Source organism: Gossypium hirsutum, chromosome D09 (assembly GCF_007990345.1).
Source record: "Gossypium hirsutum isolate 1008001.06 chromosome D09, Gossypium_hirsutum_v2.1, whole genome shotgun sequence".
Lineage (NCBI taxonomy): Eukaryota > Viridiplantae > Streptophyta > Magnoliopsida > Malvales > Malvaceae > Gossypium > Gossypium hirsutum.
This window is the reverse complement of record NC_053445.1, coordinates 42,284,195-42,297,778: the sequence shown is the minus strand read 5'-3', so window position 1 is coordinate 42,297,778 and position 13,584 is coordinate 42,284,195. Positions and strand designations below refer to the sequence as shown.

The 13,584-nt window shown below is 30.8% G+C and overlaps 1 protein-coding gene across 1 annotated transcript; it reads right to left on the bottom strand.

Annotated features, from left to right (window-relative positions):
- Positions 1-1,107: 1,107 nt before the first annotated feature.
- LOC107942907 (uncharacterized) lies at positions 1,108-1,938 on the bottom strand. The gene has a single exon (XM_016876636.2). It carries the CDS (start codon positions 1,900-1,902, stop codon positions 1,300-1,302), a length of 603 nt encoding a protein of 200 aa, XP_016732125.1. The 5' UTR covers positions 1,903-1,938; the 3' UTR covers positions 1,108-1,299.
- Between the last annotated feature and the right edge of the window lie 11,646 nt (positions 1,939-13,584).

The following is a 13,584-nucleotide window of genomic DNA, read 5'->3' as shown; positions in this document are numbered from 1 at the left end:
ATAAAGAGACTCAACACCAAGAGATAAAAAGGACCCATTAATTGATGCCTTTGTCTTTCAAATTCTGTACCCAAAAAAGAAGCTTCTTCAGTTCAGCTTCTCCCTGGTGAAGAATAACATATATACTTTTCAATGGCTCAGTTTGAAGCAATTGTATAGAGAGTATTGTTACTACAACAGGCAAGACATTTTTGGATCAACTAGTTTCGTTGGAGAAAAAACCTTGTCATTGGTATCTTATGTCAGCTTCATGCCACGGCCATGGCGTCGTGCCTTTGATCATATGAGATTAGGTGTAAAGTGAATAGAGCAAGGAACATTATCAGGCATATAGACCACTGGAAAGATTAAAGGAATTGCTAAAATGATGTGTTATTCTTGTGAGAAAGGGCCTTCTCAATCACTTTTTAACTTTCTTGTAGTTTTAAAAATCCCAATCTTAATATCTACCATGACTTTTACAACGATTCGTGAGTACAGTATTTATTGTCTAATTTAATTTTTGCTTACTGATTTTTTGCTTATTATATATTACTTCTTAAAAATATAAATTTAACAATATGACAATTTTTTATGACATCAAAGTGAAGTCAATAAAGTGATATGAACAACTGATCATTGCAATCAGCATGAGATATAAGCAGTTGGAGAACCTAGTTTTCATGACTGGGAAAACTTGAGCCTTGTAAACTTTCCAGAACAAAATGATGAACATAATAATGGCAGGGATTTTCATTTAATGACCATCAACTTATATCCATATATATAGAACTTTGATATTAGTAATTTAAACTTTAAAAAAAAAAACTGAAAATTTTCACTGGTTTCATCTGAAGATGTTTTGATTTATCACAGATATAAAATTATAAGTACATCTATTTAACCTATAAACAAACGACAAATCAAATAATATCTTAAAAAGAGTTTGTAAAAGTTTTTAGGATTATAAGTATAATTACAAAATTTTGCAATATGATCTAAAACACGATCACTAACACTGGTTTTGAGTCAGTTTAATTCAAGGACTGTAGAGGCAGATCCAGTACTCGTAGTAGCCTTACAAGTGGAAATTAAACAATGAACAAGAATTGCACAAATACCCTATCGTTGACAACTCGAAATATTTATATATAGAGTAGATGAAAAATTATACAAGGATAAAAATGAAGAAATTAAAAGAAAAGTAACCTCCCGTCCCTCACAGTGAAATTACACATACACTTTCTTCACCCCAACCAATGCATATGTCAAAAAGAAAATAAACAGGTAATAATTAGGAAACATTCACATTCACTTTCATCACATACTTCTAGCCATCATTTCCTGGAATCTCCTGTAAGACTCCTGCTTCTCCAACATAAACTTTTCATGACAACTTGCGATGAACATTTCTGCTAACCGATCAATATCATCCACCTCTGTCTCTGCTTTATTAGCTTCCCTGTTAACCTTGTTTTCTTCAAGCCATTGAAGGTAACCTGAAAGCTCCGACTCCAAACCATCCTCCTTTTGCTGATCATGAGTTGAAATGGCCGAATTCCAGGTTGAATCATAGTAGAAATGAGTAGTGGTACACCCTTCAAGAACTGGAGCTGGAACTGGTGTGACGTGAGAAGAGCACCAATTATAGTGCAGCCTGAATGAACCAAAGAATAGCTTGTTGTGCTTGTACTTCTTCTCTGCGGTCTTGGAGATGGAAATGAGATATTGGATAGGATTGTTTTGTTTGTAAATTTGAATGACAATGGATTTTGCTTTGGAAAATGCTCGAATGAGACGACTAGCCTGAGTGTAGATTAGGGTTTGAATTAGAGCTTTCATCTTCATGGAGCTTATGGAGGAAAAACAAGAAGATGGTGATTTCATGGACAAGGCTTGAAAGGAGAGGGAGGGGCCAACCATGCCTTAATTTTCTTCTTTTAATTTTTGGTACAGGGGATTCCCGGAACCATGTTTTATAGAGGGTGTTGATTACTAATTTGCCACTTGACTTTTGAGGTATTTGCAGATTTAGGATTACTCGTGCTGCCTTTTGAGTGGATTTAGAAGTTTCCATATATAAGGACATCGTTGGAGTATGGTTCGGATCATATAGAGCTCAATCCACATATAATTAGGTTGTATTGCGGTGTGAATGTGATATACGGGCTAATAATATTTGTCAATATAACTAAGTTTAAAAAGAAATAATGTATATTAACATAAAAATTTAATGATACATATAAATAAAATATATGTTCTATTATAAAGTTTGAAAACTTTATGTTAAAATAATTATAATAAATAGAAATATCAATTATTGTTATACACTAATAGTCACCAACCTGAAGCTTAGATAAGATCCGGATCGCATCAGATGGATGCGCGTGACGTGCAATGAGAGGACAGTCAGGGGAGTTTGCGGTATCAACTCGCATGAGTCGAGGGGAACCAGCTCACATATACCCAATGAGTTCACATGCAGGGGACCGCGAGATCTAGCATGCGAGTTGAAACGATACACGTGCCCAACATGCCTAAGGTCTACTCAGAATGTCAGTCATCGACCCGGCCAGGCCCCACCAGATGGATGCACGTGACACATGCAATGAGAGGACAGCTAAGGGAGTTCGCGGTATCAGCTCGCATATATTCAAGGATTTCGCATGTAGTCCCAGACTGTGAGATCTTTCTAATCTTTGATCAATTGCTTTAGCTTTGCGGCGGGTACTGTAGCAATATTTAGTTGGTGGATTTTCGTTATTTTCCAGGGTAACTGTAACAATTTCAATTAATTAGGGTCCTCTTGTGAAATTTAATGCATGCAATGAAATGTAATGCAGATGAATGGAATGAATGCAAAAAGAGGCGTTGATTCTGATTCAATTTTATTAGAACAATTTTACTAGAAAATAAATCTCTTTACATAAAATGGATATTTACATATATGGCCTTGCCCTAATACTCAAAGTGAAGACATCGATCCTTTTCCTCATATCCGTATGTTAAGATCGAATCTCACGAACTCTTCAAAGGAGTGCTTCTTCTATCTCTTTTTTGCTTGATCCGAGCCGTGGCCCCTTGTTCGCTCATCCTCGTAATGCTCGTTAGCTATTTTAAGAAAGTTGGAATGTTGGCGGCTCTCGAATAATCTTTGTCAGCTTGAATCCTCGGGCAACGAAGTAAAGTCGTGTACTCATTCATCAGACTATCATCCTTCCCTCGTTACGTTTTCTCGGACCTTATTCGGACGACCTTATTGTCTCCCACTTTATCAAGAAATCCATTTTCCATCACAAGCTCTCTATTTAGCAACTGAACGTGAATCAACACCTCTTTTCTATGATGAAAATGCAATGCAATCATAACCAAAACAAAAGAAAACACGTCAGTACAAAAACTTGAATAACAAAAAGAGCGTCTATTTGGATGAACACTAAGGGTTTGGCGTGGTTTTACCTAGGGTAGGCTCTTACGGCTCACTATATGCAGTTCGGTTCTAAAGTAAAGGTACCTGAACCGGCAGATTCTTTGATCCTCACCCATCATAGGCTCATATGGATCGAGTTTAGTTTAGGGGAATACATTTCCCTATGGCTGCACGGAGATAAAAATCACACGAAGATATAGGTACAGATGTATCCCGAAAGCGATCCACTATCCTGCATGGAGGTGAAGACCTCACGAAGGAATAGTTTCTCACTCCCACTTAAAAAGGTAAGATCGACCGATCATGCGATTCAATGTGCAGAAAGATACCAAAACTTAAACCAACACAGTAATAATAAACCACAAGGATGAAGATCATAACAAAGACGGATGAAATGCAACGAAAGGATCGTACATTTAAACCAAGTTTTCAATTTTCGACAAAAAGACAAAAAGTAATCAAGTCGTGGCTTGACTCTCTTAATTTGGGTCCCCAGCGGAGTCGCCATGTCAGTTGAAACCATTTTTTTGTGAAAAGGTCGACTTTTTATTTTGAAAACGAAAATGGGAGTCGCCACCAATCCTTTTTGATTTTCTTTGGGTTGAGGTCTGTAATGGTTTGGGTTTTAATTTTTATTTGGGCTGTTTGATTTGAGCTTCAGGTTTTTTATTATTTATTTGGTTTTGTTTGGGTCTTATTGGGCCCCGGGCAAAAATGGGCCATTACATATATGTTCTATTATAAAGTTTGAAAACATTATGTTAAAATAATTATAATAAATAGAAATATCAATTATTGTTATACACCAATAGTCACCAACCCGAAGCTTAGATAAGATCCGGGTCGCATCAGATGGATGCGCGTGACGTGTAGTGAGAGGAAAGTCAGGGGAGTTTGCGGTATCAACTCGCATGAGTCGAGGGGAACCAGCTCACATATACCCAAGGATTTCGCATGTAGGGGACCGCGAGATCTAGCATGTGAGCTGAAACGATACACGTGCCCAACATGCCTAAGGTCTGCTCAGAATGTCAGTCCTCGACCCGGCCAGGCCCCACTAGATGGATGCACGCAACGCATGCAATGAGAGGACAGCCAAGGGAGTTTGCGGTATTAGCTCACATATATTCAAGGATTTCGCATGTAGTCCCAGACTGTGAGATCTAGCATACGAGCTGGAACGGTACACGTGCCCAACATGCTTAAGGTCTGCTGAGAATGTCAATTTTATGAATAGTAGAGTCAAGTCATAAACAGTTGAGTCAGATCATAAATAGTGATAACATGTAGAAAATAAATCATCCTATTATTAAAAACAATTATAAAATTTTGTACTAATAAATGAAAAATTATTGTAATTAACAGTAATAAAAAATTTCTATTATTAAAAACAATAATAAAAAAATTAATTTAAAAAATCTAATAAACTATAATATAAATATAACAATCAAGTTATGTTTAAAGTAAATTATTTAATATGATTTAAAAAAATAAAAAAAAATAAAGGAGTAATTTAACAAACCAAAAATAAATGCTTTAAATGGGGGAGAGTCACTTGTCAAAAAATTGTAATGTAAATACACTTATTTATTTAGAACCCTTTAATAATATATATATGATTACACCTAATAGGTATTTTTGGGATGTTTGAATTTTATTGTTAGAGACTATACATATGATATAATGTTAATAGGTAAAATATACATTTACGGATTATTAGCGTATTTTTGTTTAGGCTCATTAATAGAAATAATGATTTTTGTTAAATAGTTATTAATCGAAATAATGATGTGATTTTTTTAAATTGGTATAATCCACATTTAGTTCTCAATATTTACATGTTCTATCAATTTAATCCTAATTCTAAATAACTTTTACATTTACAATTTCTATAATTTGGTCCTTTTCTCCTCCTCTCAATTGTCACTTTCCCAGTTGCCGCAATAACTAACATCTCATTGACCCTTTGTGCTCCTTGTTTTTTTATTATTGGTCTCGCCGTCGCCATTGCTATCCTTTTTTAGTGGTACTATTGCTACAGTCTCCTCCTCTGTTGCCCTCTGTCGCCAACTAATCTATGTCACAATTGCTCATTCTTTTCTCCCTCGATTCTCATCACCCACAAGGAAAACCTTCAAAGATTGAATTCAACTTTTTCTTTTATCCCTTTATTCTCTTTTCTTTCTTCTTGAACTCTTCTTTTATAAAATATTATTTATTTACATAAATATGCTATATATTTTATAAAAAAATCAAGGGTAAACATAAAAATGTTAGGTAACAAAGTCTCGTACCATACATCACTTGGCAAGAGAAATCTTAATAAATGTTAAGAGGAGCTTAATCCTAATTAAGCAGATTAACATGTATATTTGTAGACAAAAATGTAGTCATAGTTCATCGCCTTTTATTAGAATTTTAATTTCCTCTGCAACCGTAAAATATCCTATTTATGATACATTATCTTGGAAAACATTTTAGCAACATCCATTGGTTGGTAAAAAAGTTAAGGGTAAAAGTTATTAATAAATTTATATTTTAATCACTTAATTTTATAAAATTATAAAAAGTATTATTAAATTATATTTAAAACTTTAATTTTAATCATTCGACAGTTAAAATCATAAAGAATAAATGACCCTGTTATAAATTGAAGCTAATAAAAAGCTCATTTTCTGACAGCTTGGAATGCTCCTGAACAACTCATCTTCGATTTGATTTGCTCTTAAAACCATTTCAAGGGAGAGGCAACTAAATTGTTTGAAAGCTGTTGAATGAGTTAAAGATTAAATTACTCTCCAATTTGAACAAAAATTATCATCCAATCATAAATATACAAGGAAATCCTGGTGGTAATGGCTACCTGTATTACTCCTATTCTTCCATTTTTAAATATATATATATATATATTGGAGAATCTAATCCATAATTGACTAACTGAGATCCGATGCGAAAAGCAAGTTTTGGAAGATTGCATTTATCAACATGTTCAAGTTGAGCCTAATACAGGTAAATTGTCAGGATTTGTTTCACGAAAACATCCAAGATTTAAGACATAAAAAATGGCGACATGCTTCACAAAAAAAAAAGGGGGGGGTAAAGTCTAGAGACAATTTTAGTTGTCGTATTATCACATGTTAATTAAACCAACATCTGGCAATGAATTTGTAAAGTAATACAGGCAAAAGATTAGCAGTGTTTTTCTTCTGACATTAGATGGTTTTAAGAGAATCTACGGTTACGGCACACTGTGAAATAAAGCAAAGGGAGAATAAATTAAAAAAAAAAAACAACTTTAAATCTGTTACATAAAGATACATACATCACCTTTCTTTTAAAATATTCCCACCCAGAATTACTTGTCGCAATTAGAGCAATTCCCCATGTAAATTCCAACATTTCAACTTTCCATGCCCTGTTTTAAATCTTGCAATTATAAAAATAAATGTAGTCCATTTTTGAGCTTCTGCAATTTGAATTATAGTGTCCCAATGTCACCGAGCAAGCTTAACGAAATCTAATAATACATTGTAAGGCCTAGAAACCACCAAAGCCAGGCTCTAAAGACACCTTGACGGCGAGGGCAGACCAATGAAGCAACTCTAGACCGGTCGTCGTCCTACCAATATGGCAAGCAGCGAGCCTCCTTGGCTGATCCTAGGTGATTCATGTGGCAATTGGATTCATGGGTTTAGCAAGAACTTAGGCATCTCTTCCATACTCCAAGTGGAACTGTGGGGAGTTTATGATCAACGTCACTTGGAAGAAAAGTTTTGTTGATATAGAGTACAACAAGAAAAGAGGATGATGCAATAGAAGTCGGTTCACCTAAAAAGGTCAAGAGCCGAAACAAGAATGAGAGAACAACCTGATCTAGAAAACAAATGCTTAGAGTAACTTTAGGGTGCTATAAGATCGTATTTTTTTTCATGTTCATCAATGTATATATATAGGCGAAATCCTCTTATCCACTGGTATCATTTAATCTTGCTAAATATGTAAAGAATATTCATAAGTGTATATCGCGGGGCCTTATCAATACAATGTTATTGGGTCTAAATGTACTTCTTATTATATTAGGAGTGTATTCAAACTAAAAAAGTGTTATGAGTGGATGGATGTCTCCCAATTAATCTAATCCAATGTTGGGAGTGGGTAACTTACCGAGGCGTTACTTCAAATGGAATCAATGAAAAAATTAATAATACATTTGGTATATATTAACGTGACAAAGAAGTATTACAAGATTTAAAAAGGAAGGCGTGAAAAGTCATAATTTAACAATAATTAACCTTTTAAACTCATTTTTCAACAATGATTACAATACGGCACTCATACTTAGCTTTGTAGGAGACAATGGGAAGTAACATTTGCATATGTTTATCGCCAAGCCAATGCTGTAGCCGATTATATGGCGAATTCAGCTAAGGACATAGAGCCTGAACAGTCAACTTTAAGCAGCCACCTCCTAGAGTTAAAAGAAATTATTTAGTATTATATTTTATCAAAATTTTATTATAATTATAATTATAATTATAATTTATTTAGACTTATATAATGTATTATATCTGTTGTTCTTTATCTAATCAAATGTTTCAATTTATGTAAAGATTTAAATTTTATATGATGATAAAAGTATAGTTAAAAATATAAAAAATTAATAATTTATATTGGCATGTAAGTATTTAAATTATGTAAAATATATAATTGTATTTAAGGTACAAACAATCCAAACTTCAAAAGGGTTAGAAATTGTACAATTTGAATCCAAAATAACCAATCTTAAATCCATCGGATTATCACCTCTAATTACAATTAGATCAAGCAAATAGCGAAATAAAGTAAATATATATATATATATATATGTATTATGATTTGTTGTTATTGCGCGAGGATAAAAATAAAATTTTGAAAAGTTAATGAAGGCGTTAAGGCACGTATCAATGGTATTATCTGTAAGTTTTTATTCACTCCCACCTATATCTTGGTGTATAAAAATGTTATAAACAAATGAATCTGGAGAACGAAACCCAATAACTGTCAATATTTTACATTGACGAAAATAGTCTACTAAGTATTGAAAGAAGTATAACAAGTGTATCAATTTTTATAAAGAACTTCTACAATAATTCTTTATAAAACAATTTAAGAAGGTAAGAAGATAGAGGAGAATAGAATGAAACTGTTTTTTTTATATGTTTTTGGTGTACTAAATAAATTAAATTTGACTCCTATTTATTGGAGTTCTCATGTCTCTTCATAGAGGCATAACTATCTAAATTGATATTCACGTCTTTAGCAATAAAAATAATTATTCCACATAAATCTTTACTTAATAATTATGACTATTTGATAACAATTAAGTCACATAACTTTTGAAGTTAATGGTACGGAACATTTGCTTTGGAAAATAATTTCAATTAGGCAGCAAATTAGACACAAATGTCGGTAAATTATTAGAGCAAACAAGATTGATCCGATTAGAGGCACCTACTCCTTTTGTGCTTCTCTTTTAAAGATGGACTCCAAAAAGAAATGGGATTGGAACTTACCAATTCTGGGAAGTGAAATAATTGAGAAAAAACAATAAACTGCGATGCAAATGTGAGCGCATGCAGAGAGATTGTACAGTTCTTTTTCTTCAGCTGATGTATGTTGAAATCAAAAGAACGAAGCTGTTTTGATGGCCATGAGATTCATACATAAGCAAATTTCATATTAATTCTTTGAGTTATGCGTATGGAAATGGAAGTGATGAAAGAAAGAAAGAAAGGAGGGCTTCATCATTGACAGCTTTGTTTTAATGACATCAAAACTTGCAACAAAATCATTTGCACATGGGAAGTTTAAAGGAGAAGTTGCGCATGAGATAACTCCTATTTCCCATCGTTTTCATCTATGAATTTGGTTGATTTTCCATGCACATGACATGTATGTGGGACTACCAATGATCCTTGCTTCTACATCACCATATTCACCACCAATCATCAAATATTCAGTGAATGTCATGGCTTTAAAATTTCGTAACAAAGTTTTTTTTTCAAAATCAAGGTGTCTACTGTCAGTAGCAGTGACTAATTTCTTTATCGATGGTGCTCTTCAAAGAAGTAAACGGTTGACCATAAAATGTGGATCATTCGCATGGGCGGGATCAAACCCCCCAACCTCTCGGTTAAAGAATATGTCCAAATATTTTACTTTTTTAAATGCTATAAGTATTATAACAAATACAATCATAAATAATATGTCCAAATAATTATAATCTAGTTATTACAAAGCATAATTCATCTGGTAATCATATATTAGAAATTAAATTAAAATAAATCTACATAAGAGTTATTAATGATATAACTTAATCCAAAATAAAATAAAGAGAACCAATAAATAATTTACAAAAAAAATAGAATCTAAAATCTCAAAATTGTTAAATTATGAACAATAAATTAATTTTGCCCTTATTTTGACCCCTACTAATTACTATTATAACCTAACAACGGGTAACTGAAAATACTGCTTGTTTAAATTAACTCTAAACCCAAATATGGTAAAGCACCAAATTATATAATTCACAATAATGACAAAAATAAAATTTCATAAGTAATTATGGTACTAAATACTTAAGATAATATACAATCTTATAACTTTTTAGGGCCATTAAATATATACACTTAGGTCAAATCTTTTTAAATGATTATGGAAGGACTTAATCTTTACCACAGTACTTAAATAAGGGTTTTCACGTACTTCAATTCTGTTTGCAGTAAAAATTAGGTGAATGTTGACATGTTTACAATAAAACGCATAGCAACTGAATCAGATATTACTTGAAAAGAAAAAATGATAAAAAAAATTATAATTTGAAACTTGATATACAACATTTGAAAAGCCCTTATTTAAGCAATTTAAACAAGTTTTGGCCTTTATTTGAGCACTTTCAAGAATGCTCAGTTCTTATTCATTCATTTTGGAAGGTTTGACTTTCATTTGAACACTTTCGTAAAGATTAGGCCCTTATGTGAGCAACTCTTAGAAATTGGGCCCTAAATTGAATATTTAGCCTAACAATAAATCTTACCAATTTCAAAACACCAGTTATATACATCTAATTTTGTTTGGACTTCTTAATTCAAATTTCTTAGTGTTTGAGCCTCGAATGTACTGAAGATGTGCTGATAAGTGAATATTGGACTAAACTGAGTTCTTTATTTAATTTTAAGATTAAATTGAATTATTTGAAAATGATGTAATTACAAATTGAGTTTTATTTTAATTCTGGTTAGATTAAGTTTTAAGCCGAATTGAAATAATCTGGATTTAAGGATCCTTTTTAGCAAACATTATTATCCACATTTCATCTTGGAGCATTTCTAAGAAAAACCAAAAAGAAAATCATTAAGAATAAATTCTGAATTAAAATAAGATTTTTATTTTAAAATTAAAGGAAACTTAAAATGGGTCCAAATTTAAAGCTTAACTCCAAATTTAGGCCCAAATTTAGTTTGGATCCAAATCCAAGTTAGTACTTACATACTATTCTGTTTCTTGTATAGATACATGAATTGTGAATTCCATTATGTATGACATCTAATTTAAAATTAATTGATAATTTTTTTTAAAAAAAAATAGTCTGTCTTATATATATAAGGAAATTAAATTTGGAAATTTCATAATACAGAGAGAGTGAATTGATGTAAGTGAAAATTTTATAATAAGTTTTTCATTGAAAAACCAACAAAAATAAAGATTACCCTTAAAACTAATTTGTATTAACAATAAGTTTGAAAACTTTATTTTTTTTCATTTTTAAAGAATCAACATAAAGCTTTGATTGAAGGAAAAAAATTAATTAAAAGTTTTGAATACTCACTTTCAAATTTATATTACTTTCGTTAATGTTCAGTTTCATCTTCATTACTCATGCTTCTAACTAAAAGGTGCATAAAAAATTATTTAATGTTTACTTTCTTTTACTTTAGTGAATACTCATTTTTGCACCTCCTATGCTTTTATAATCACTGTTATAAAATTCCGATTACTCATTTTTGCATCCCCTTAATTATTACAAGCATTCCTATTTAGAGATCATATTGTTTAATGCCCTAAGGAGCTTTAATCTTTAAATTACTGAGTTTAATAATTTATGAGTTTTAAATTTTTAATATAAATTTTTGGATTCTGAACAAGGATAATGTTTTAGATTTATAGGACGAAATAAAAGATAAAAAGTGAAATTTTAATTTAAAATAAAACTCCCAAAGGCATCAACACGTCTCCAAAGGTAAAGAAATAGCGAAAGAAGCTTCTTGTCTTCATCTTCTTCTTTGTCACCAAAGAGAGATGCAAAATCGAAAGATTTTGTTTACTATAAATGGGTTGTTCTTTGGTTTGATTGGATTTCAATAGTAATAAAGCCACGATTTTATTAAAATGAGTGCTTTTAAAATTGCATTATAGAGCGTCTTCAACAGATAATTTTAGCGTCTCATTGCATTAGATAGTTTTCATCAAATCGAGATTTTTATTGGAAATGAAAATATTTTCCAAAGAGACCTCAATTTTCAAAATAAAAAAAATGAAAATAAAAACACCATGATTCACAAAAAAAAAAGTTTGTTTGAATGTAAGTTTTTACTTTAATAAATTTAGGTTTGATTCTGTTTTAACAAAACTTTTAATATTTTTAACATATTTTTAATATTTTTAATAAATTATATTTTTTCTAAGATTTTTTAATTTTTTAAAATTATGATTAAGACTTTTTTTTTAAAAAATCAAAATGATATTTTAGCTATAGTTCAAGACCAAATTAGTAATTAACAATTTAATTTAACGTTCCATGTCATGGCAGAAGGGTTAATTTGCATGTTTCGAAATGTGTAAAGGCTAATTTGTCCATTTTTACAGTAGAGAGGTCGAAATACAATCCACCCCTAAATACAAAAGCTTCCTTAATACTTTTACCATATTATCGTTATTTTACGAATTGGATGATAAATTATGATATTTCAATTATAAATGAATAGAAGTATAAAAGTTGATAAATATATAAATAAATAAAGGCTTATTATAGTATTTAGTACTTGAATTTGGTATTTTTTTAAAGTCGATATCTAAATTTTTTTTAGCCCAATTTGGTATATGAACTTGACACTTTTTTCTTAATTTGGTGCCTAAACTTTTTTTGGGGCCCAATTTGGTACCTAAGTTTTTTTTAGGTTCAATTTGGCACCTTAATTTATTAAATGTTATACAAATTATGCAAAACACTAACGGTGCTATTTTTTTTGTTATGCTACAAAAAAATTATTAGTATTAGAGGAAATTCATGTTAAAAAAAGGTATTGAGCTATGCTTAACGAATTAATATTAAATACGAAAAAAAAGAGTTTTAAAAACCCAAATTAAAAGAAATTCATATTTTCAATTAATAAAATAATAAATAAATAAATTAAAACTAAAAGTAATTGAACATATAAATACAAAAAAAATCATATCATCAGTCACATGTCGATCTTACATTGATTATTTTTGCTACCTCATAAAAAAATAACATTGTTAGCATATTGGAGTAATTTGAAAAACGTTTGACAAGTTCAAGCAAAAAATCGAACAAAAAAAAGATTAGGTACCAAATTAGGAAAAAGAGTCAAGTTTAGGTACCAAATTGGATCCCAAAAAATATTAAGTACCAACTTAAGAAAATGTGTCAAGTTTAGGTACCAAATTAGGAAAAAGTGTCAAGTTTGTGTACCAAATCGGACCAAGAAAAAATTTATGTACCAAATTAGTAAAAAGTGTAAATTTCATGTACCAAATGTTATATTAAAACGCAATAAGCATATTATAATAGTTGGGATTTTGGATAATTAACCTATAGGTCAACATTAGTGAAAAGGACCTGGGAAGGTGGTAATATGTTGAAATTTTGAGTTATCCATTCAAATTGATTAGACCTAAAATAAGATATTTTAAATTGAAAATAGTTTCACCTGGTTGAAGTATTATTTAATAAATAAAATTTGATTTAAAAAGGAAATAGCTTTAATAGTTTTTAAATAATAAAATGACATTTTCGAATTTACGGTATGATATAGAATTCAACTTAAATTTGAATCTTAAACTCTAAAATGTACTAATCATCCTAAACGCTGAATTTTAAGGTTAAATTCTGCTAT